This window comes from Xyrauchen texanus, chromosome 13 (assembly GCF_025860055.1).
Source record: "Xyrauchen texanus isolate HMW12.3.18 chromosome 13, RBS_HiC_50CHRs, whole genome shotgun sequence".
NCBI classification, from domain to species: domain Eukaryota; kingdom Metazoa; phylum Chordata; class Actinopteri; order Cypriniformes; family Catostomidae; genus Xyrauchen; species Xyrauchen texanus.
Genome location: NC_068288.1, coordinates 43,735,758 through 43,759,813, shown reverse-complemented (window position 1 = coordinate 43,759,813; position 24,056 = coordinate 43,735,758). Strand labels below are relative to the sequence as shown.

General features: G+C 42.6%; 1 protein-coding gene across 1 annotated transcript; it reads left to right on the top strand.

The window, feature by feature from the left end:
* The first annotated feature begins 13,956 nt into the window (after positions 1-13,956).
* LOC127654428 (hyaluronidase-2-like) lies at positions 13,957-22,695 on the top strand. The gene is made up of 4 exons (XM_052141620.1): positions 13,957-14,213; positions 16,694-17,659; positions 20,515-20,604; positions 20,744-22,695. The coding sequence occupies exons 2-4, from the start codon at positions 16,715-16,717 to the stop codon at positions 21,131-21,133; spliced, it is 1,425 nt and encodes a 474-aa protein (XP_051997580.1). The 5' UTR covers positions 13,957-14,213; positions 16,694-16,714; the 3' UTR covers positions 21,134-22,695.
* Positions 22,696-24,056: the final 1,361 nt, after the last annotated feature.

Genomic DNA, 24,056 nt, shown 5'->3' with positions numbered 1-24,056 from the left:
GAATGATTTGAAATGAAATCAATATTCAGGGGTTGATTTGACAGGTTGTGTAAAACCTACTGTATTGTTCATGTAGCTTGAAATGAACTAGATAACATGATGAACAGTTATAGATGGATAAACACAGTTTTTCTTGCCATGCGTGGGTAGGTCTGCAAATGAGCAGCAGTCAGGTGAGAGTAGAACCTGGACCTCTGATGACAGCCTCTCACACACAATACACATTTTATTGTCTGCCTATTTCCACCTACATTTCACAATATAAAGCAATGGTATTGTCAAAGGATGAAGGGATGCATGTTCTGACATTACTGACACTCAATAAGAAATTATTCATTGTCTTTCATAGTCAAGTGAATTGGAATTCAGTTTTTGGTTTCTTCGAAATTTCAGTGCAAAAAGAGCGTGAAGTAGAGCAGATTGAAGATGGCACAGAAGAGAAAGGGCAAGATCATGATCCAGGTGAGAAAGTGAACAGAGAGTTGGTTTGGATAAAGTGTCTGGTCAATGAATACATGCAAATGTATTTAAGATATCTGAAATTGCTAGGACACCTACAATATCTCAAGCTATAATTACTAATGTAAACTAACAGCTAATGTCACATGTGCAAGATGTTTAAGATGGGAAGTATGTGAATGGAATTCTGGCATTATTTATATATAATAAAAAACTCTGTTTCTAGCATTTGGCTGCTTTGTATTATTCATGATGTATTATTCAGAAGAAAGAATATATATTTTTACGACATTATTATTATTATTTCAGAAAGCATACTCATTAGTGGATACTGAGAAGTTTGATTGTGATTGTGAACCCTTATATTTTTTTACCTGCTAGTCAAATAACAGGGTGGGAGAGAGCATGAAGAAGAGGAAGACATGAGCGAGGGCAGGACAGATATGCAGCCTTAGAGAAAGAAATGTACTCAGATGAAGCACAGGACAAAGGTCCAAAACAGGCAATATTACACTATTATCCCCAGGAGCACTTCAGCTTCCAGCCAAATTGGTTTTAAACTTATTTGGCTCAAGTACTCACAGAAGAAAGATTTTGCCTACTGCTTTGCTTGCCATGTCTTTGGTAAAAACGTGAAGCATGATGTATTTGTGAGTAGTGGATTCAAAAACTGGAAAAAGGCACTCAACGTCTTTCACACAAGGATTGTGTTGTGTCGTGAGGCTTTGCAGCAGTTTGATCCTTTCTTGCAGCATGTGGTGGTGGGGGCGTGATCGAGCGTTTGTCCTGAGAGAGAGAAAACAGTAAGTGTGCACACACCTGAGCCTGATAATGTCTAACACCTGTTTTTAGTTTCAGTAAGCAATGGGGAGAGCGGTATAAAGTGACCACACCAGTGACGAGACAGAGAGAGAGAGAGCTACTGCTGAAAAGCAAGCCTGTTGTGTGTTTCTGAGTATTGTACTGAAAAGCCAGTTTTGAGTTTAATTAAAGTCTTACCTTTGAGTTGAAATTCCAAGTTTTTCGTTTCCTCCTTTTCCAACAAACAAACTTCTTCACACTGGTACCGAAACCTGGGAAATTGGAGGAAGTACACATCATGGAATCCTCGCAGTTAGAGGAAGTCCTCAAGTACCTCACCAGTTTACATCATACCCATCATCAGGCCCTGCCTGAGCTATGTCAAGAACAAGATCGCTGCTTTCTTGAGATCCTACAAGCTCAAGTAGAGGACCGGCATGTGATTTGGAGCCTCCACAGCCAGGAGAAAGCCCCGGCCGTGACCCCTGACACAGCAGCCCCCATGCCCCCGGCCACTGATGGGGGCAGAAGATGATCCAGAAGATTTCCTGGACCTATTTGAGTGGACAGCCAAGATCTTGAGCTGGCCGTGTGCCCAATAGGTGGCAAGGCCCTTTCCCTTGTTGTCCGGGGAAGCCCAACAAGGCCATTTTGCAGCGGGCCGGCTGCAATCCAGAGCAATATCGCCAGCTCTTCCACTCAATGAAGTTGGAGGGCACCGGTCGACCGTTTGCCTTCACCTAATGTCTCCGGGACACCTGCCGGAAGCGGCTGCTGGCGGAGGACCACGATGTTGAGTGAGTGATCGATTGTTGGTGTACCAGAGGTCGGAAGAGCCCTTCCACACTCTCTCCCCTCCCCCTATGTTTTCCCTGTACTCTTCCCACCCCCCTCTGTCCTTTGACTCTGCTCTCTCCCAACAGCCCGTCCCAGTACCCTGGAGGCGTGGAATCCCACCACCAAAGCCGGATCCCCATTCGCTGGGATGTGTTCCTCCGGGGACCTCTTTACCTCATCGCTCTCCACCTCAGGTGGATATACCCGCCAACACCGGTGCGGGCGTAATGCCTGGGCCAGCCTTCTGGAGTTGCAGGGATCTGGGACACTTCCGGGATCAATGTCCCGTGATGGAGCTGGGAACTGTAGTCCGGATCCCCGACACTCCACGGGCTGCCCCTGATCGAGCCGGAGTGTACAGAATAATGGTTAGTGTCAAGGGAGTACTCATCAAGCCTTGGTGGATACGGGCTGTAATCAGACCACTATCCACCAAATGTTTGGCTCAACAAGAGGCTTTGGGGACAAACAAAAGGGTGAGGTGTGTGCATGGGGATATTCAAGATATTCACTCTAGTGACCCTCGTTATTCAATTTCGGGGAAAATAGAGTGGAGGTGGTTGGAGGTGGAACATCAAAGCTGACTGTATAACAGGGGTACTCGGCTACTTGAGTTTGCACCGGGAGACAAAGTGCTCATATTACTTCCCACATCGAGCTCCAAATTACTCGCAAAGTGGCAAGGACCGTTTGAGATCACACGAAGAGTGGAAGATCTTGATTATGAGGTGAAACGAACCGATAGAGAGGGCGCACGTCAAATATACCACCTCAACCTCCTGAAATTATGGAGGGTAGTGGTCCCTGTGACCTTGGCTACTGTAGTTCTGGAGAGGGTGAACACAAAACCCAATCATATTGCCTCGGTCACTTGCGGAGACTACCTCTCACCGTATCAAGACACAGAGGTTCCCAAGTTGAATGAGGAATTTGCAGATTGTACAAACCTCATCCAACACCATATCAAGACTGAGCCAGGGGTAGTGGTACGTAGCCGTCCCTACCGACTGCCTGAAATTAAATAGTTAGGGAAGAATTAGATACAATGCTCGATATGGGGGTAATAGAGGAATCCCACAGCGATTGGACCAGCCCAGTTGTTCTAGTCCCTAAGAGTGACAGGTCTGTATGGTTCTGTGTGGATTATTGGAAAATCAACACTGTGTCTAATTTGGACGTGTACCCGATGCCTCGTGTTTATGAGTTGCTCGATCGGTTGGGCACCGCTCACTTTTATTCGACACTGGATTTGACAAAGGATTATTGGCAGATCCCCTTAACACCAATATCCCGCGAAAAAACAGCCTTCTCCACACCGTTTGGGTTACACCAATTTGTGACGCTTCCGTTTGGTTTGTTTGGAGCCCCGGCTACATTTCAGCACCTCATGGACCGAATCCTCAGACTGCACTCTGCTTATGCCCCTGCCTATCTGGATGACATCATCATATACAGTAATGATTGGCAGCGGCACATGCAGCATCTGAGGGCGGTTCTGAGGTCGCTGCAATGAGCAGGACTCACGGTGCAATTAGACGGGTGAAGGTACAATATCTGTGGTTTCACTTGGACCATGGGCAGGTGCATCCCCAAATTGATTAAACTGCGGCGATTATGACCTGTTTTGCGACAGAGGAGGAGGAAGATAACTACGTACTAAGATGTCCCGAATGTTAGGCGCTTCTCTAAAACTGATTGTTGGTGACTCTTCCCTTGTCATAGGATCACTTTGTACTATATCCCAATTTCTTTGTATGATGTTTTTTATTTTTTTATATTTGCCTCTGTGTTATATTGAGTAACAAAATAAAATGTATTTGTTTTAATGGGTCTGTAATTTTTGTTTAATAAATATTTTCTATTCACAAGTCTCGATTTTTGAAGTTGTTGATTAAGAGATCCCTGTATATACCCTCTTTGTTTAAACCTTTCTTTCATTTCTTCTTCCCTGCTTTTTCCATAAAATCTTCATTCTGATCACAAATCTGACGTAATCGTTGGAACTGCCCAACATAGTGCATAGTTAGGAGCAAAACAGGTCTCCCATGGCAGTCTTAACAATAATGCTTTTCTATGCCAAGATCAATATTATAGACAAGTATCTATTGAGTCAATTCCAACAGGAAATCTTGAAAAAATGTTTCCTTCAGATCTACGTTCAAGGAAATATTTAAGAGCTTCCAAGCCTTAAATATGAACAATGTTACTACTATACAAAGATTAAATATCCATGGTCAATATAAATGCATACCCGATATTTTCAAATGCTGCCAATTTGCTTAATGTATGAGTAGTGTCCTGGAGAAAAGAAGGAAGTTCAAGAACTAGAGATTTAATATAAAAGTCAACATACTTGGAAATGTGCTCTGATAAGGTGTCATTGCTGATTTTCGGTCTCCCTGGTGTATTCTGGAGATGTACCTTTGGAAGCATGTAGAAGGAGGCCAGCCTAGGAGCAGCTGGAAAGAGGAACTCCAATTCTTGGCTCTTTATAATTCCGCTCTCTTTATCTTGTCCTAGAATCTCTCCAATTCTTCACGCATCTGTCTCGTGGGATAAGAGGCCAGGGGCTTATAATATCAAAGGTTCCGTAATTGTCGAAATGCTTCTTTCTCCTATATTTCCCAACCCTACACAACAATCCTGGTTTTTATATAACCACTTGATGGCATCCCTCTCTTGCTTACTCAAATTGTCACTCCTCCTTGTATTCTTATTACTTATAAACATTCTTTCCACATCATGACTGTCTTATGAAAAAGTGGACTTGGGTGTAAATGATTGATTAGATAAAGGTTCAAAGGTCCTGGCATTGATTTTTCTTTTCTCAGAAAATGTTTTTTCATACCAAACTTTTAAATGTATATTTCTATAAATTTGAACAAATTAATTTGTGTTTGGAAATCATTAGCCTTATATGTTGGAGCAAAATACAAACCTTTGGACAGGACGCTAACACAGGCATCAGGAAGCAGCGTGCTTGATAAATTAATTACCGTGTCTGATTGTAACTGCGTGTTTTTGGTCTCTGTTTGTCATGTGGGAAAGCTGGTTTTCTTCGGCCTACCCCTGTGTGGTTTTTGTTTCGTTGGCTTCTGGTTCCCCTGTTTTCTTCTTTAAAAAAATCACCCATCCTGTGTTATGTAATGTTGTACCGGAGGCTTGTGAGACTTCAATCAGGCTGTATAGTTACTGATTTGTTGTTCATATGACAATGTGTACTTAAATTACATGACATTTGTTGTAATCTGTGTAATTTTATAAAAGAATAAATAAATAATGAAATATGTTATTCCATTTTTTTGTTTGTTTAGATATAGTAATATACACAGTATCCTAGAATCAATTATTGGATTGCATTTATGCATCATTTTACGTCAATTGTATTAAGTTTATTTCTGATTTGTTACATCTGCTCAGTTGAAGTCTGAAATTATCTCATCATTTCGCAACTGTAACGGTTACTCTGTCTTGTTTCACTGTTCCCTCTTGTTTGCCATTTTTGTCACTTTTTGCATTCCTTAGTTTTCACTTTTGGCACCCTTGTAACTCCATAGTCTTGTTTTCCCTCGTGTTCACTGTTCATTGTTTTCACCTGCCCTCTTTTGTTGGTTGTATGTGAACGTGGTTGTATGTGAACGTGGTTGTATGTTGGTGATGTTCGTTCCCATGCCTGTGTTCCCAGTTCCAGTGTTTTCGTGTTTTGTTTTCATTTTTGCCCATCGTGGTAGTTTTGTTTGTTCATATCTGTTTGTTTCCATTCGTTTAAATAAAGATAACTGCACTTGGATCCTCAACCTTTGTCAGCCTCCGTCCTCAGTCATAACAGAACGATAGACCACCATGGATCCAGCGGTTCAACAAGCAAATTACCACCTGCTCTGCTTGAGGCAAGAAGACCGCCCTATAGAGGACCACATCCACGACTTCCTTAAGCTGGCGAGTATTTCGGATTTCCCGGACTACACTCTGGTGGTCTTCTTCAGGGGCAATCTGCACCCTGCACTGAAGGAGCGGCTGCCACAGGCGATGCGTGACTGGACCCTCCGCGACTTCCTGGTGGCGACCCTACTGGTGTGCGACTCACCGCTCACGGTGGACGTTGCTGAGAAGGACCCTGCCTCACCGTCCACAGTGGTGTCTCTTCAGCCACCCCGGCGCCCCTGTAACACCAACTCCACCTGTCAACGAGGTCACCCTCACGTCAGTCGCCTTCCACGAGCCAGCGCGGCCCTCTTCGTCTGCCGGAGGAGGAGAGAAGACGGGCTTCCGCCTTCTGGCCACGCCTGCCCGGTCTTGAGCCAGCGCCCGCCTTCCGGTGGCGAGCCAGCGCCACGCCTTCCACGGTGAGCGAGCCAGCGCCCACGCCTGTCACGGTGGCGAGCCAGCGCCCACGCCTGTCACGGTGGCGAGCCAGCGCCACGCCTGTCACGGTGGCGAGCCAGCGCCACGCCTGTCACGGTGAGCCAGCGCACGCCTGTCACGGTGGCGAGCCAGCGCATGTCACTGTGGCGAGCCTGCGCCAGTCACTGTGGCAGCCTGCAGCGCATGTCACTGTGGCGAGCCTGCGCCAACGCATGTCACTGTGAGCGAGCCTGCGCCAACGCATGTCACTGTGAGCCAGTGCCTGTAGCCTCAGATATCCCTGAGCCAGCGCCTGTAGCCTCGACCGTCCAAGAGCCAGTACCAGTAGCCGTGACTGTCCAAGAGCCAGTGCCTGAAGCCTCGACCATCCAAGAGCCAGTGCCAGTAGCCACGACCGTCCAAGAGCCAGTGCCAGTAGCCACGACCGTCCAAGAGCCAGTGCCAGTAGCCACGACCGATCCAAGAGCCAGTGCCAGTAGCCACGACCGTCCAAGAGCCAGCGCCAGTGGCCACGACCGTCCAAGAGCCAGCGCCAGTGAGCCACGACCGTCCAAGAGCCAGCGCCAGGAGCCAGGACCGCCCAAGAGCCAGCGCCAGTGGTCGTGCCCGTCCTAGAGCCAGCGCCTCTCAAGCCTCTCGAGCCTTCCAGGGCTCCTCCTCTCGAGTCTTCCAGGGCTCCGCCTCTCAAGCCTCTCGAGCCTTCCAGGACTCCGCCTCCCAAGTCTCAAGTCTCTCGAGTCTTCTAGGGCTCCTCCTCCCGAGCTTTCCAGAGCTCCGCCTTCCGAGTTTTCCGAGCTTTCCAGAGCTCCGCCTTCCGAGTTTCCTGAGCTTTCCAGAGCTCCGCCTTCCGAGTTTCCCGAGCTTTCCAAAGCTCCGCCTTCCGAGTTTCCAGAGCTTTCAAGAGCTTCCCAGAGCTCCACCTCTCAAGCCTCTCAAGCCTTCTAGGGCTCCGCCTCTCAAGTCTCTCGGGCCTTCCAGGGCTCCGCCCCTCAAGCCTCTCGGGCCTTCCAGGGCTCCGCCCCTCAAGCCTCTCGGGCCTTCCAGGGCTCCGCCCCTCAAGCCTCTCGGGCCTTCCAGGGCTCCGCCCCTCAAGCCTCTGGAGCCTTCCAGGGCTCCGCCCCTCAAGCCTCTCGAGCCTTCCAGGGCTCCGCCCCTCGAGCCTTCCAGGGCTCCGCCTCTCGAGCCTTCCAGGGCTCCGCCCCTCAATCCCCTCGAGCCTTCCAGGGCTCCGCCCCTCAATCCCCTCGAGCCTTCCAGGGCTCCGCCTTTCAAGCCCCTCGAGCCCTCCAGGACTCCGCCCCTCAAGCCTTCCAGGACTCCGCCCCTCAAGCCTCTCGAGCCTCCCAGGGCTCCACCCCTCAAGTCTCTTGAGCCACCCACGGCTCCGCCTCCAGAGCCTCCTACGACTCCGCCTCCAGAGCCTCCTACGGCTCTTCTCCCCGAGCCTCCTACGGCTCTTCTCCCCGAGCCTCCTACGGCTCTTCTCCCCAAGCCTCCTGCGGCTCCACCTCCAGAGCCTCCTGCGGCGCCACCTCCCGAGCCTCCTAGGGCTCTTCTCCCCGAGCCTCCTGCGGCTCCACCTCCCGAGCCTCCTAGGGCTCTTCTCCCCGAGCCTCCTACGGCTCCGCCTCCTGAGCCTCCTACGGCTCTGCTCCCAGAGACTCCAGAGCCTTCTAGGGATCTGCCTCTAGAGCGTCCTACGGCTCTTCTCCCCGAGCCTTCCTCAGCTCCGTCTCCTGAGCCTCCTACGGCTCCGCCTCCTGAGCCTCCCTCAGCTCCGCCTCCCTCGGCTCCGCCTCCTGGGCCTCCCGAGCCTCCCTCAGCTCCGCCTCCTGAGCCTCCAGAGCCTCCCTCAGCTCTGCCTCCTGCTCCTCCTGAGCTTTCCATGGGTCCGCCTCCCTTGGCTCCGCCTCCTGGGCCTCCAGAACCTCCCACAGCTTCGTCTCCAGAGCCCCTCTCAGCTCCGCCTCCGGGACCTGTCCCTGTCCTGAGGCTGCCTCCCAGGCCTCCTAGACCTGTCCCTGTCCTGTGGCCTCCTCCTGGGCCTCCTGACCCTGTTCCCGTCCTGTGGCCTCCTCCCGGGCCTCCTGACCCTGTTCCCATCCTGTGGCCACCTCCCAGGCCTCCATACCCAGTCCCTGTCCAGTGGCCTCCTCCCAGGCTCCCTGACCCGGTCTCTGTCCTTGCCAAGTGGCCAGCTCCCGGGCCATCTAAACCGGCCTCTGTCCTATGGCCACCTCCCAGGCCCCCCAAACCGGCCCCTGCTCTACGGCCATCTCCCAGTCCACCTAAACCCGCCCCTACCCGGTGGAAGCTCCCCGGGCCACCCGACCTGGTTCCCAGCACACACCCCCAGAGACTGCTTATCTGCCCTCTCGCCCTCCTTGGTCTGTCTCCGTGTCCCTTGTGCCCCCCCCTGGACTGCCTGTCAGCCCCTCGTTGCCCCCTGGACTGCCTGTCTGCCCCTCGTTGCCCCCTGCCCGTTGTTCTTCCTGTTTTTTGTTTTTGTTGATCGTCTGGTATCCAATCCTTGGGGGGCTATGTAACGGTTACCCTGTCTTGTTTCACTGTTCCCTCTTGTTTGCCATTTTTGTCACTTTTTGCATTCCTTAGTTTTCACTTTTGGCACCCTTGTAACTCCATAGTCTTGTTTTCCCTCGTGTTCACTGTTCATTGTTTTCACCTGCCCTTGTTAATATGTCATTTGCTTCTGTTAATCACCTTGTTACCTAGTTTGAGTTCTGTTTGTTCATTGGCCCCTTTGTCCTATGTTTTGTATTTCTATCCTGGTTTTTGGTTTAGTCCCTGTCTTTCGTTGATTGTATGTGAACGTGGTTGTATGTGAACGTGGTTGTATGTTTCGTTCCCATGCCTGTGTTCCCAGTTCCAGTGTTTTCGTGTTTTGTTTTCATTTTTGCCCATCGTGGTAGTTTTGTTTGTTCATATCTGTTTGTTTCCATTCGTTTAAATAAAGATAACTGCACTTGGATCCTCAACCTTTGTTAGCCTCTGTCCTCAATCATAACAGCAACAAACTGCAAAGGGCAGCAAAGTAGTAAGAAATGCATTTGTTATTTCCAATTAATTCTTCCTCAAAAGTACTGAAAATATTGTCAATGGAAAAGTTAAAGGAAATTCTTTTATTTTTTTTTTTGCCTAAATCATCTCCTCATGATATTTGGTTCAGTTTTTTGTGTGACTTAGATATACATGTTTTCATATAGTATATATTGTGTGTGTATGTGTGTGTGTGTGTGTGTGTGTGTGTGTGTGTGTGTGTATATATATATATATATATATATATATATATCTATATATATATCCCTTGTTTTTGACATTTCTTTATCTTGGTTTAAAGTTATGTTATTGAGCAGTTTCCACTCCTATATATTGTTTACTTTGTTTATTCTGAACTTTGCCTGGCATTAGGAATGTGGGTATGGTTAAATGTCAGAGGTTAAGCTCTTTGTAATGTGTCCTCCCTGCTTTGAATTCATCACTGGGAGGCTTTCACTCCCATTCAGAGGCTTCTTCATCGTCACGGCAATAAACGCATTATGGAAACCAGTCAGGACCTCAAAGGTACTTTCCATTAGAAACAGATGCCTGGCTTGAAGTAAATGACTTCACACTGGGAATGTTCGCCCCACCCATGTGAATGAAATACAGGAAGCTGCAACAGGATGCCATGTCTGTGCACAATCACTGACACTGATAAGAGTGAGAGAATAAGCTGCTGGAGGGTGTTTGGGTGAATTTGTGATAAGATGCATTGAAGGTTACAGTAGCCCTTAGGGGCTGTTCTGTATGTGCGAAGATATTGTTAAAGTGATCGTTCACCCAAAAATGTTAATTTTCTCATTGTCCACTTACCCTCATGTTGCTCAGACTATTTATCTTTTTCGAGGGGGTGGGAGTGACCTCATCTGAAAAAACAAACGACACCAAAAGCAACTGTATTGTGGAAATTAGCCCTTTGTATAGTTATCAATGAATGAGGATCTCGAAATTACCCAAAAAAGCACCTTTAAAGTTTTCATATGACTTGTGTGCTATAGTCTAAGTCTTCCAAAGCCATATGGTGTGAGAAACAGATTGAAATTTTAGTCGTAGCACTCAAATCTCTTTCTCCATTCCACAGATTTGAACTTGCGCGTGGCGTTCAGCACACATACAGTAAGAACCATTTTAATTACGTGTCAAACTTGCCTTTGTCTAATTTTAATGCGAACGCAAATAAGATTTCAGAACTTAGGTTGAGGGGAACATCAGCATCATGCGGTCCGGTTGAACATGCTTAGCTTGCATTCTTCCATTACTTTGGCAGGAACAAACCTCCATACTCAAGGGGGCGATAGGTATAAATATATTGACTAACTTATTGCTCAGCAATAATATCTTCAAACAGTTGCTCGCCATGACAGTAGTTGACCTGAACGAGAAAACTCACTGTAAAAGTGGACAGTTCACACTAATGTTCTCTATAGCACCCTTTGTGGAAACATTGACAGTGCTGACACATTTCAAAACGCAACAACAATGCATGAAATCGAGCTTGCGTGGCTTGTAGCTTCTGTATTCACGTAACGTACTTGCGTAGAGTATGTTTCAGTCTTTATATAGAGTAAATATCATGTGAACATGTCATCAGCTACTGATATGGTACTTTTTCATGGAAAAGTAACATGGGTTTGGACATCAGGTTGAGTAAATGACAACAAAATTTACATTTTTGGGTGGACTATCCCTTTAAGTAAACTCTTGCTTTCATATGAAGATCTTACAGAAAGAAAGGTATTTTTTTTACCCTCATGACTCACTAACCTTTTTGTTGCCCTCTGACAAAGGTGCTCGGTGACCTTTGAACTAGGAATCTTAATGGGAGAGCCATACAGGAGGACTGCTGCCTCTGATCTCTCATAGTGCTTCAGGATGTGAGTTTGCCATTTTTGGGTGGCAGGCAGTGAAGGGTGTGTGTGCGCGTCCAGTTCCTCTCACATTGTTAGAACTTCCTGGTGCTACCTAGCTGGAAGACTGAGTGATGCAAAACACCAAGAATGGGGGAAGCAGAAACAGGCCGGAGGAAGGATGGAGTCCTCTCTCTTTCATGAACTCATGCAAAGAGGAGAAACTTGAGTCAGCTGTATATGGAGAAATGGCGGAACAGGATGTTGTTAGATCATTGTTAAAAAGTAACCATTTGAAAGAAGGCCACTGATGTCGTTTCTATGACGTGCATCTTCAAAATGTCAATTTATATGCATTAATAGTGTTATTAGTAACCCAGTTCTTGACAATTTGAAAGATCTTAATAATTATTTATTAACAACAATCACCCACAAACATATTAAAAGAAATGTCACCTTTTAGATGTTTTTATTTTAGCGTGCATTTAGTCCAGAAGCTGTTTCTCAGATTTTCTCTCATTACCTCTACAAAAGATCCCTTTTGTTTGAACGAGCCTTAATGGCCAGTAACAGCCGTCCGCGCGTTCGCTGGCTTCATCTATCCTCTGTGCTTTCGCGTTCCTCACTTCTCACCGGAGCTTACGCTACACCTACAGCTGCGTTCACACTGCCAGCGACACAAACGACCTCCACTCGTTCATTTTCAATGAGAGTTGGCGACACGAGCGACGGAGAACGTTGGCGTCTGGGTGTGGGCGTGTCCAACGACACAAAGTTGAGAAATGTTTAACTTTATGAAAATGAAGAGCAACTTTCGGGAGTGACAGCCAAATCGAGTGAAGATGGTTTAATAATGTTAAATGTAAAGAAACAGTGCTGTTTAGACTCTGGCGACATGCAGCGACAAAGTAGCTGGCAGTGGGAACACGACTCTCTCATGAACGTGCGGACGGCAGTTACCGGAAGCCAGTGATTTATAGTTTATAAAGTTAGAAATATGGATATTTTTCTTACAAAAATGCATCGCTATGCTTCAGAAGGCCTTTATAAACGCACTGGAGACGTATGGATTACTTTATTGATGGATGGATTCGCTTTTTTAAGCTTCAAAATCTAAGGTACCATATACTCCCTTTATAAAGCTTGGAAGAGCCAGGATATTTTTTTATATAACTCCAATTGTGTTTCACTTAAAGGGGTCATGACATGGGTTTTTTTATTGTATTATTATGTTCCCTTAGGTGCAATTATAGTATTAATATATTTTTTTTTAAGAAAAACTTTTAAAATCTAGTGATTTATGACCTTTTCCCACCCTGTTTCTCATCCTCTGATTCAAACAGTCTGTTTTGGGGGCGTTTTCCATTTAAGACTTCAGTGTTAACGCCCACTGTTATGATTGGCTAACGTCAGTGCCTATGTATCAATTATTGACGCTCCCAGCCAGAACAATATGCAAGTAAACTAAGTAAAAACACTGTGATTATTCATAATGAATGAAATTGCGCTTTAAGAAGTAGTTTAAAGTTTAAAATAGATTACTTACAGTTTGCGTCGTCGTTGTTCCCAGAATAGTCGGCACGGACTTATCTTTGAGCAACAGTTTTCTGGCAAAGCCAGCATCATATTGAGATTTGTTCTCAAAACAGTCATCCTTAAAATGTACAGAACAAACGCTTAAGTTAACACTGCCGTGACTGGAACGTCCGCAAAAAATAAACTGCATCCATTTTTCCCTGACGTCTGGATCTTTCGGCAGCTTATTCAGAGGTTTTGTTTGACCACAGCCAGGAACAGCACATCTGTGTGGCATCGTAATTTTCCTGTGCACAAGTAGTCTCTGTCAGAGCTCGCTGTCCATCGACTGAACACTTGTGAGGCGCACGGCGATACGAAATGAGCGTAGTTGTCATGCGCTTAAAGCGTAGTTATCTTGTGCTGGAGGCGGTCATATGCAAACGCTGTTACGTCACTTCTAACCGACAAGTCACTTCTAACCATGAATCCAGAACGAGCTGTATTTTGAGCTTGATTAAATAAATGATTTGTTTAGAATGGGGAGGACGTCTTAAAATATTAAACTTGCAGGACGTTTTAATGATACAAAGACCTCTTATATACCAAAAGATCAAGGCAAATTTGGTTTCTCATGTCATGACCCCTTTAAAGAAGAAAGTCAAATACAACTAGGATGGCTTGAGGGTGAGTAAATTATAGGATCATTTTCATTTTTGGGTGAACTAACCCTTTAAGATGAGAAGAAGAAGGAATTAGTTCCCGACCTGCACAAATATTTGCTAATATATCCTAATCCTTTTTATTTCACTTTGAAGCTTATGATTATTGTTTATGTTCATGGTAACCAAATAATATCCCTAGTTTAAAAAAAATAATAAAAAAAAGTTAGAATCGATATTTTTGTGTGAGGATCGATATTTTTCATACAACATCGGAAGTATCAATACTTTGGGATCGGTCCGCCCATCCCTCATAAGTTTCATTCAAGAAAACACGCCCATACACACGCCCACAGTCTGCAGTGGTATTCAAGCCACGCCCCCTGAGCAGAATCAATGAATCATGCACACGGCGCTCAGAAGTTGCTGCGCTGCCGCAAAGATGAAAACATTTTAGATGAAGAATGTTACAGGATTCACCTGAGAAGAAACGCGACGTTACAGTGTGATATTAATCTCTAGTATTCTCACAACTTTAAAAAGAGGAAAACTCGAGGGAAAGTATCTCTGTATGGGGTATCAGGCCACGTGAATGTAACACACCATGGATTCAAAGCCCAGGATGGATATATTTATCTGGGAATGACTGTTATTTCTAATATAAGAGGTGAGTTATGTTTACAGTTCTTAAAATACTTTTGCTGCTCTGTACTCTATTTTGTGATGTAAACATAGACTGATGCTGTGTGTTAAGACATCAGATGTTTCTCCTAAAATTAAAAATGAGACAATTGTGGACATATAGTACAAAGATAGAGTTATGAAATACATGTGGATAGCATAGCTCAGGAAATTTGGTCTCGGGAGAAATGTGAGTATATATTGAGATCTCTGTGACTTGAATGGAGTTTAAAAGAAAGTTCAGGAGGAGCTTGTTCATCTGGTTCTGTCAATCACAATACATGGACATATAAAGAAGCCCCTGATGTGTACGGACAGACAGAAGCCAAGAAGTCTTTATTTGTTCTGCATTCAATCCAGGAGGAACAATTGAGAGATTTTAGAGAGCTCAATCGTGATTTTTCTTTCCTATGAGTCACAAAACCACATAACTCAGACTATACAAATGTACCAGCCATACACCAATAGTACCATTTAAAATATCAAGATTGAGAAAGTAAAACCTAACCCACTGTATCTCAAATAAGAGTGCATATCAAATAATATAATTGATTTAGTACTTATTAATATTACTGAATAGTTTATATGTAGTTGGGCGATCCTCACAAAACCTTTTAAAAAAGGTCCTGGTCATATTTAACATACTGCAAAATTAAAGTGAAGCCTACATTAGGTCCATTAAGATTTTTTTGCATTGTGACTTTTTCAAGGACACTTGAGCACATTTCCCCCATTTTTTTTAAAATCAGTAAAAAATAAATATAAATAAATACATTTTGGAGTAAAATCGGACCAGAATATTTTCTTGACAATTCTTTTAGCTGTTAGGAATTTTGTGTGTGTGTGTATATATATATGTGTGTGTGTGTGTGTGTGTGTGTGTGTGTGTGTGTGTGTGTGTGTGGTTTATTTTAGGCAAAAGTTTAGCTAAGTGGTACACACACATAAATCTGTTTGACTAAAATATATTGATTAGCTTAAAAATGAAGAGCATTCTTATACTTTCACAAAAAATGCTAATTACATATTTTGAAAATTCAGAAGTCATATCATTTTTATTTTGAATCCTTAAGATAAAATAACCTTTTTTTTTCTCCCAAATTTGGAATGCCCAATTCCCAATGTGCTCCAAGTCCTTCATAGTGGCTTACCTCAATCTGGGTGGCGGAGAACGTAACTCAGTTGCCTCCGCCTATAAGACCGTCAATCCGCGCATCTTATCACGTGGCTTGTTGAGCGTGTTATCGCGGAGACATGGGGTGTGTGGAGGCTTCACGCTATTCTCCGCGCCATCCACGCACAACTCAACACGCACCCCACCTAGAGTGAGAACCACATTATAGTGACCATGAAGAGGTTGCCAGTCGTCACTCTACCCACCCTAGCAACTAGGCCAATTGGTTGCTTAGGAAGCCTGACTAGATTCACTCAGCATGCAAAACATTATTTTAAATGTATTATTTAAATGACTATTTCATATTTTCTATTCTTTTATTTGACATGTATTATTTTATGTTAGACTTTTTTAATTAGATTTCTTCTGCTCTCAGTAGAAAACAAATAATGTATGCCAAAAATGACTGAAAACTCTATTTTTGTAGTTGTTAAAAATACCTCAAAAAGTGATACAATCTCACTTTTATCTCGGACAGAGAAAGAACGGTATTGCAAATGCTGAAAGTCGTCACTCTAGATTTTTTGTGATTGAAGAATTTAGTGCGTTACTAATTTTACAATTGGTTACAAATGCCTCCAGTGTCACCTACTTCACCACGTAAGTCGAATATAAAGACCCTTGAACACTATTTCCGAATTTTCGACAAAATTACGATTTTAAATTAAAATTATGCATTCCAGTGGTGCATTGGACCATTATGCACTGGAGTTAAATTGATTGTTGATCAGTGCCACCTATTGTAAAAGCATGAATGTGTTAACAGTGAGTATTCACACTGTTTTTGGCGGCTGTAGCTCAGTTGGTAGAGCATGTCGGCTGCTAATCACAGGGTTGGTGGGTCGAATCCCGGCCCACATGACTCCACATGCCGAAGTGTCCTTGGGCAAGACACTGAACCCCAAGTTGCTCCCAATGGCAGGCTAGTGCCTTGCATTGCAGCTCTGCCGCCATTGATGTATGAATGTGTGTGTAAATGGGTGAATGAGACGCAGGGTAAAGCACTTTGAATACTGTTAAGGTTAAAAAGGCGCTATATAAGTGCAGACCATTTACCATTTGGTAGCAATTTGCCCCGCTTTTTTGCATCATGTCTGGTGTGAAAGGGCCTTAGTTTCCTCAGACACAAAAAAAAGGCTGTAAGCTACTTTAATGCCCCCCAAGAAAGATTCCCAACAAAGACTTATTTTTTCCTTTTGAATGAACATTGACATCAGAAAGAAACTTTAATGATTCAAAAATCCTTAATCAATAGATTGTTTTAATGAAATTCTTTTTTTTTTTTTTTGTAGTTGTCAACGCCCTTGTTGTGAATGGCAAAAGTCATGGCTTACTGGTTCCAGCCCATTTGGAGAATCTGTTTGTTGGTTCCACTGATTCTTGATCACATTGCTCGTGCTCAAGATTTGAAAGCCACCAGATGGCCTCTGTACCCTCACAAGCCTTTGGTTCTCATCTGGAACGCCCCAACAGAAGACTGCAGAACTCGCCACAAAGTCCATTTTGAGCTCGATCAGTTTCAGATTGTCGCCTCACCCAATGAGGCTTTTAACAAACAGAACCTCACGATATTCTACAAAGACCGCCTGGGTCGGTACCCATACTTTGAGCGGGATGGTACGGCCATCAATGGTGGACTTCCACAAGCTGCCAGCATCACACTACACCAGGAGAAGACTCCAGAGGGGATTGAGAAATACATTCGTGACCCGTCCACACGTGGTTTAGCGGTCATAGACTGGGAAGAATGGCATCCACTATGGATACGGAACTCGGACACCAAAGATGTTTACAGGAGGCTGTCGAGACGTTTGATGGCCCAGAAAAACCCAACCTGGACTCCTGTACAGGTAAACAAAGTATCCCAACAGGAATTTGAGACCTCTAGCCGCAAATTCATGCTGGAGACATTGCGTCTGGCCAAAAGCTTGCGTCCCAACCAGCTTTGGGGTTTCTACCTCTTTCCTGAGTGCTATAACCATGATTACCGCAACAGTTTGGAAAACTACACGGGCCGTTGCCCGGATGTCGAGGTAGCCAGGAACGACCAGCTTAAATGGCTATGGACCGAAAGCACGGCCCTTTTTCCTTCAATATACATGGGCTCCGTGTTGCGCTCGACATCTTTCGGTCGCCAGTTTGTCCGAAACAGGGTGAAAGAGGGAATGAGATTGGCATCGCTTGGAGATGGACTGGCACGCCCTGTTTTTGTCTATACCCGCCCTACTTATGATAATGAGCTGGAATTGCTGACTGAGGTGAGTTTGTAGAAAGTAGAGAACCATGCTTGATTTGCAATGATAAAAATTACAATTTCATGGAGCAGCTTATTGGTTTTCCACAGCCTGGTCACTGTTGTATCCCTGGTCACTGTTGCCTTGAATGTACCAGATCCGAGATGAATCACAACATTGCAAACTTAAAGTTAAAGCAGAAAAGTAGCTTATATGAAGCTTAACAGTCTGGTCTCATGAAATTTACATGAGCATTGCATCATTTTTGCAAAACTGAATTTACATGCTTCATTCCACGTTTGGCTGCAGATCCAAAGTGAAATGTCCAGCGGGGGGGGGGCAAAACCAAGCGAAATGAGGCTGTAATCAGACAAGGTTTTTTCAAGGTGAATTTTAGATGGAGGTTTTAATAAGTAAAACTTACCTCCCTAACCTTAAACTTTATCTTTTCTTACACTATTGGTTAGGTTGAGGATAAATGAGGGTTTAACAAAACAGACAACTTTACACTTAACCAATACCTAAACCTAACTGAAAGTGTAAAATGCGAAATGAAAAAACAAACACTTTTACTGAACCAACCATGTTGTTCCATTTCACTTCTATGCCACTTTCACTTTTGTGCAACTTTGACTAGACTTAAACTGTGGTGGTTAAGTACTAAGTCCAATGATCTATCAGGTGAGCTACCAAGCAAGTAAACAATATTAGAATAAGTGCGTATATGTAGGTGGGTCTTTAATACAAGTGTTAAAATGTATCGTTTTTCCAAATCATGCGTTAAAGTAAAAGTGTTTTGATATCATAACATAGAAGGGGGTGAGTAATAAAATGACATTTTTTTATGAAGTCCTAATCAGCAATTGTACTCATGATATGTGTGAAAATGAATAACACACACAGTTGTTGTAGTGCCTCAAGTGTTCATTTCACCAGGAGACTGCAATGAAACGTAAAAAGCGGCACGTATAAGTCAGTCAGCATAGCCATGATGGAATGAACTACATATCCCATGAAAAAATAAAAATAAAATTAAGAGAATGTACCTTGAATATAATATTTAGAAAAATAATTTTGAAAAAAGTGGTTTTGAATAGTTTCATCTACAGTACATTTATTTTACATCATTATTGTCTACATCAAGATTTTTAAGAAATATACAGTCAGGTCCATAAATATTGGGACATCGACACAATTCTAATCTTTTTGGCTCTATACACCACCACAATGGATTTGAAATGAAACGAACAAGATGTGCTTTAACTGCAGACTTTCAGCTTTAATTTGATTGGTGAACGGTGTAGGAATTACAACAGTTTGTATATGTGCCTCCCACTTTTTAAGGGACCAAAAGTAATGGGACAGATTAACAATCATAAATCAAACTTTCACTTTTTAATACTTGGTTGCAAATCCTTTGCAGTCAATTACAGCCTGAAGTCTGGAACGCATAGACATCACCAGACGCTGGGTTTCATCCCTGGTGATGCTCTGCCAGGTCTCTACTGCAACTGACTTCAGTTCCTGCTTGTTCTTGGGGCATTTTAGAATTGTGTCGATGTCCCAATATTTATGGACCTGACTGTATCTGCTTGATTCAGGAATTTGTACAAATGGGTAAATTGTATTATTTTATTGGCCTTGTTGAAATAAGCAAACACACTTAAATATAGCAAATATTAGAAGTGTGAATCTTCACTGGCCTCATGATTTAATTCGATTTAGATTATAAAACAATTCTCGATGCATCACGATGCATCTTTTCCTCCAATTTCTTTTTGTTCCTCAGTTTCTTTTCAAAATGTATTTTTTTCCCTTTCAGCGTTTTATTTAACAGCTGTTTTAAAAACTCAGAACGAGTCACATGACATAAACTGGCCTTTTACATTCATTATGAGCTGTGAACAAAACACAGAACATCCACAGGATTAAATAAATGGCTCTCTAGTTTAAAAGAGTATCACAATGTTTCAGTTTCTTTTTTTAGAACCTCTTAAAAAGCACAAGAATAAAAATATATTGGTTCTCAGTCAAAACACACTGAATACTATTACTTCAAATGCCTATATTTTGTTTGTTAGTATTTCATTATTTTTTTTAATTGTATCTATGCCATGCCTATTCATTTCCATTTACATCTAGTCATTTAAAATAAAAAGCTGCGCAGAAATGCTTAATTCCTTAAATTAAGTTTACATTTTCATAAACAATGAATATCAAGCAGTTTAATGAAGTTTGCATTAAATCTAGTGCATTGTGTATTATGTAGTAAGTATTTTTGTGGTTTATCTCAAAGCTTTTTCTAACCATCATTCAAAATCTCTCTCTCTCTCTCTCTCCGTTTGTGTGTGTGTGTGTGTGTGTGTGTGTGTGTGTGTGTGTGTGTGTGTGTGTGTGTGTGTGCGCGTGTGTGCACGTGTGTGCACGCAAGGGGAACTGGAAAGGTGCTGGTCACATTTAGTGCCACCACCCACCACACCATTTCCTTGAGCATTTCCACTGTTTAAAATCAAAATCAAAAGTTTTGTGGCTTTTAGTACATGCCTGTTAGCTTTGATGACATGTAAATTTGCTTTAAAGTTGACAAAAATATCTTTAAGCAGATACAGCACATGCATTTAAAATGAGTAATATTGCTCTTCTGGGGAAATGGACCAAAAATATTGATGGATCCTCTTGCAATCATTTCTGTCCAATAAAATGCTCTATACAGAATGAGAAGGGCCCTCCCCCCAATACCACCAGCCTCTTCCTCATCTAGTGATGTAAACTTTATGCTATTAGCTATTTAAGAAAATCACAGCTGACAAAATCAGCAAAAATAACTCTTTATTTTTTTTAAAGTTATACCATCGATTCTCTTATGTGTGTTTTCACAGACTGATTTGGTGTCCAGCATTGGAGAAAGTGTGGCCCTGGGGGCAGCTGGTATTATACTCCAGGGTGATGCCAGTTATGCCAGTAGCAATGTAAGTGTTTACATTTATGTCTTATTTTGACCATGACTGTTGTTCGTACTTTGGGTTAGGAACTAAGCAAGAACCTCTCGCATTTCTTTCAATAAATGTCAAATTCTCTTCTCTACATGACAAAATCTTTCTCCTTAAGGTGAGCTGTGTCAGTCTGAACCAGTACTTGCGGGGTCCTCTGGGACGGTACCTCCTCAACGTTTCCATGGCAGCCGAGCAGTGCAGTAATTTCCTGTGTGGTTCCCACGGCCGATGTCTGCGCAGACACCCGAACACGGACACGTATCTCCACCTTGACCCGCAGACGCACACCATAGTGGGTCAGGGGAGCGGACTGCACGTGAAAGGAGATCTGAGCGCAGAAGAACAGAAACGACTGAGCGAGGACTTTCAGTGCCAGTGTTTTAGCGGGTATCAGAGCGAGAGATGCGATCTTGAAGACCCCCTTCACCAGAGAGGAGCGGCACATGCACTTAAAGCATTGTGGGTTTATATTCTCACCACATTGCTGCTTAATTTATTGTTTTGAGTGGTTGAGATTAATTCATTTATATTGAAAGGAATAGTTCAAAATTAACATTCCTCATCATTTACTCACCCTCATGTCGTCCCAAACCTGATTCTTCTGTGGAACACAAAATGAGAAATTTTATCTGGAATGTAGGCATATTTTAATCAAGGGCTATCATAACTTAAAAAGGACAAAAAAGCGAAATAATAGTATATCAAAAGATGTCCATATTGAACGCTAAATTCCAAGCCTTCTGAAGCCATATGAATGCTTTGTTAAAAATAAAAGAATTTAATTATTAAATTTAATTCTAATCATTTTTAATGATCATTTATACATTTATTTTTATTATATGGTAAATGGTGTGCACTTACAAAGCACCTTTTTAACCTTAGCGGTATTCAAAGCGCTTTACACTGTGACTCATTCACCCATTCACACACACATTCATACACCAATGACTCAGAGCTGCCATACAAGGCACTAGCCTGACATTGGGAGCAACTTGGGGTTCAGTGTCTTGCCCAAGGACACTTCGGCATGTGGAGTCATGTGGGCCGGGAATCAAACCACCAACCCTGTGATTAGTGGCCGACCCGCTCTACCACCTGAGCCACAATTTTTTGTATGTGTTTTTCTGATGTGACACGTATTAACGTAAAACTGACATCAGTGTTTCATAACGTGATATACCAAGTTTAAATAAGTCACAATATACATTTATTTTATTATAAAAACAGCAACATGAACATTCTTCAAAAACATTTCCTTTTGAGTTCCATAAAGGAAGAAAGTCATACAGTTTTGGACTTGAGGGTGAGTAAATGATAACAGAATGACATTTTTTGGGTGAACTGTCCCTTTAATGGACACACAAACACATGCACACATTCAAATGGACACTGCCGCAGACACTTAATCATTTGTCTGATAGAAATGGATGATTAACTGATAGTTGATATTGACAGTTATGTGACAGTACTCATACTTATATGTGAGCCGCACTTCAACACTGAGAGCACCATTTGCTGTTATGTTTTCACATGTTGACACTTTTGTCTTTATTGTAATACACACAGTTTTTTGGATTTGTTTTCCTGTATGTTTTGATTAGAAAATGGAACCATGCTTTTTTGATGTTTTGATTTTTGAAGCGCAACCTGAGACTCTTGTGTTACTGCTGTGTGCATTTTCCATTTCCGTTTTTGATTTGTAACTAGTAGCAACAAATAAACAAGCAAAAAAAAAAAACTAGAGCAAATAGTTTTCCTAAAAATTGATGTCCACATATGAGGACAGATGGACTAAAACCAGGCTATAGAAAGCCATATTTTTTTCATCAAATAGTTTATGATGTGTCCAGGAGTGTTGGTTATTCTTGTTTTTAAATGTATGCATTTGGCAGATGCTTTTATCCAAAGTGACTTACAGTGCACTTATTACAGGGACAATCCCCCCGGAGCAACCTGGAGTTAAGTGCCTTGCTCAAGGAGGAAATGTTGGCAGCCATGGGGCTCGAACCAGCAACCTTCTGATTAACAGATATGTGCTTTAGCCCACTACACCACCGCCACTCCAGGTTTTTGAGACATTATTACAGCTGATTTTATGTAAAGCTGAATAAATAATTCTGATTAAAAGTTATGGCCAGCATCATCCAATCACTGCCAACCATACTAAAATGAAATATTGTCTTATAAAATTCTGAATCTATTTACTGATTATCATTGTCCCATGTCTGACAAACATGTAGAGTGGTCCAAACATCATCTGCAGCCTGAAACTGAACTTTTGATCAGATTTTAGGAGTGAATGCACTTAACTGCATAGAGAGCTATAGGATGCACCCTTGCTCCCTATTTAGTGAATGATTTAATCTCCAGTGTGCTGTCTGTCTGCACTGGTCTCAAAATACTTCAAAATGCACCTTATTTTCATCCTAACTCCATATAAAGCCTCTGAAAGCAACATTTTTCAGCTTTTGCATGAATACATTTATTCTTGCATGAGGGTATAGGTGTCCAGTATATGTTGTGTAATGGTTCACACCAAGGTTTCATTTGCTAACATTAATTAACTACATTAGTAAACATGAACTAACAATCAACAATACTTTTAAAGCATATTTAATAATGGCTAATGTTCATTTTAACACATACTAATTACATTTGAAATTAAAAGTTGTTTTGTTGACATTAGTTAATGCATTAAGAATGAAGATTAGCAAACAATGGACAATTATATTTGTATTAACTAACATTAACAAAGATTAATAAATGCTGTAAAATTGTATTGATCAATTGGTAGTTTATGATATCTAATGCATTAACTATGTGCAATTAATCTAGCATGTTAACTCAAACATGGTCTTGTTTACAAAATACTATGTTCTCGGTTTGTGGAAGTATGTCTGAGAAAAGAAGAACTAACTAAAGGGGAAAAACATGTGCATGTATCAGTTTAACTCCTGGATCTACTCAGCGCAGGGACCGGCCCAAATTACAGGGTTTACAAACCAAGAAGTTATATTTGTTGCCTTTAACTCTGTGAACGTTCACTTATTGGAGAAAAACTGGAGTCTAGCCAAAGATGCAATATGAAGTATTGTGTGTTTGCTTATCTTTAATGACTCTAGAATTGTGTTTGTTTGATTCTTATGTTGGCAGCTTTAGCCTATAGATGAGGCATTACTCACAAAAGTATATATATATATTTTAGCTTTGTAGATTTATAAGAATGTTTCTTTTCTAAATATCAACTTAAAGTGATTTCAAAAATTGCAGCAGCTCATCTGCCTTTTGTTTCCAGGAATTCAGTAGACAAAGGGGAAACGGGCTTGCTGTCACGTATGTCACAAGGGCTGTATGTTAGTAACCACAGTAAAAGATCTTTAGTTTAATCTGAATCCAAAAGACACTTATCTAATGAAGTTTGGTTTTAA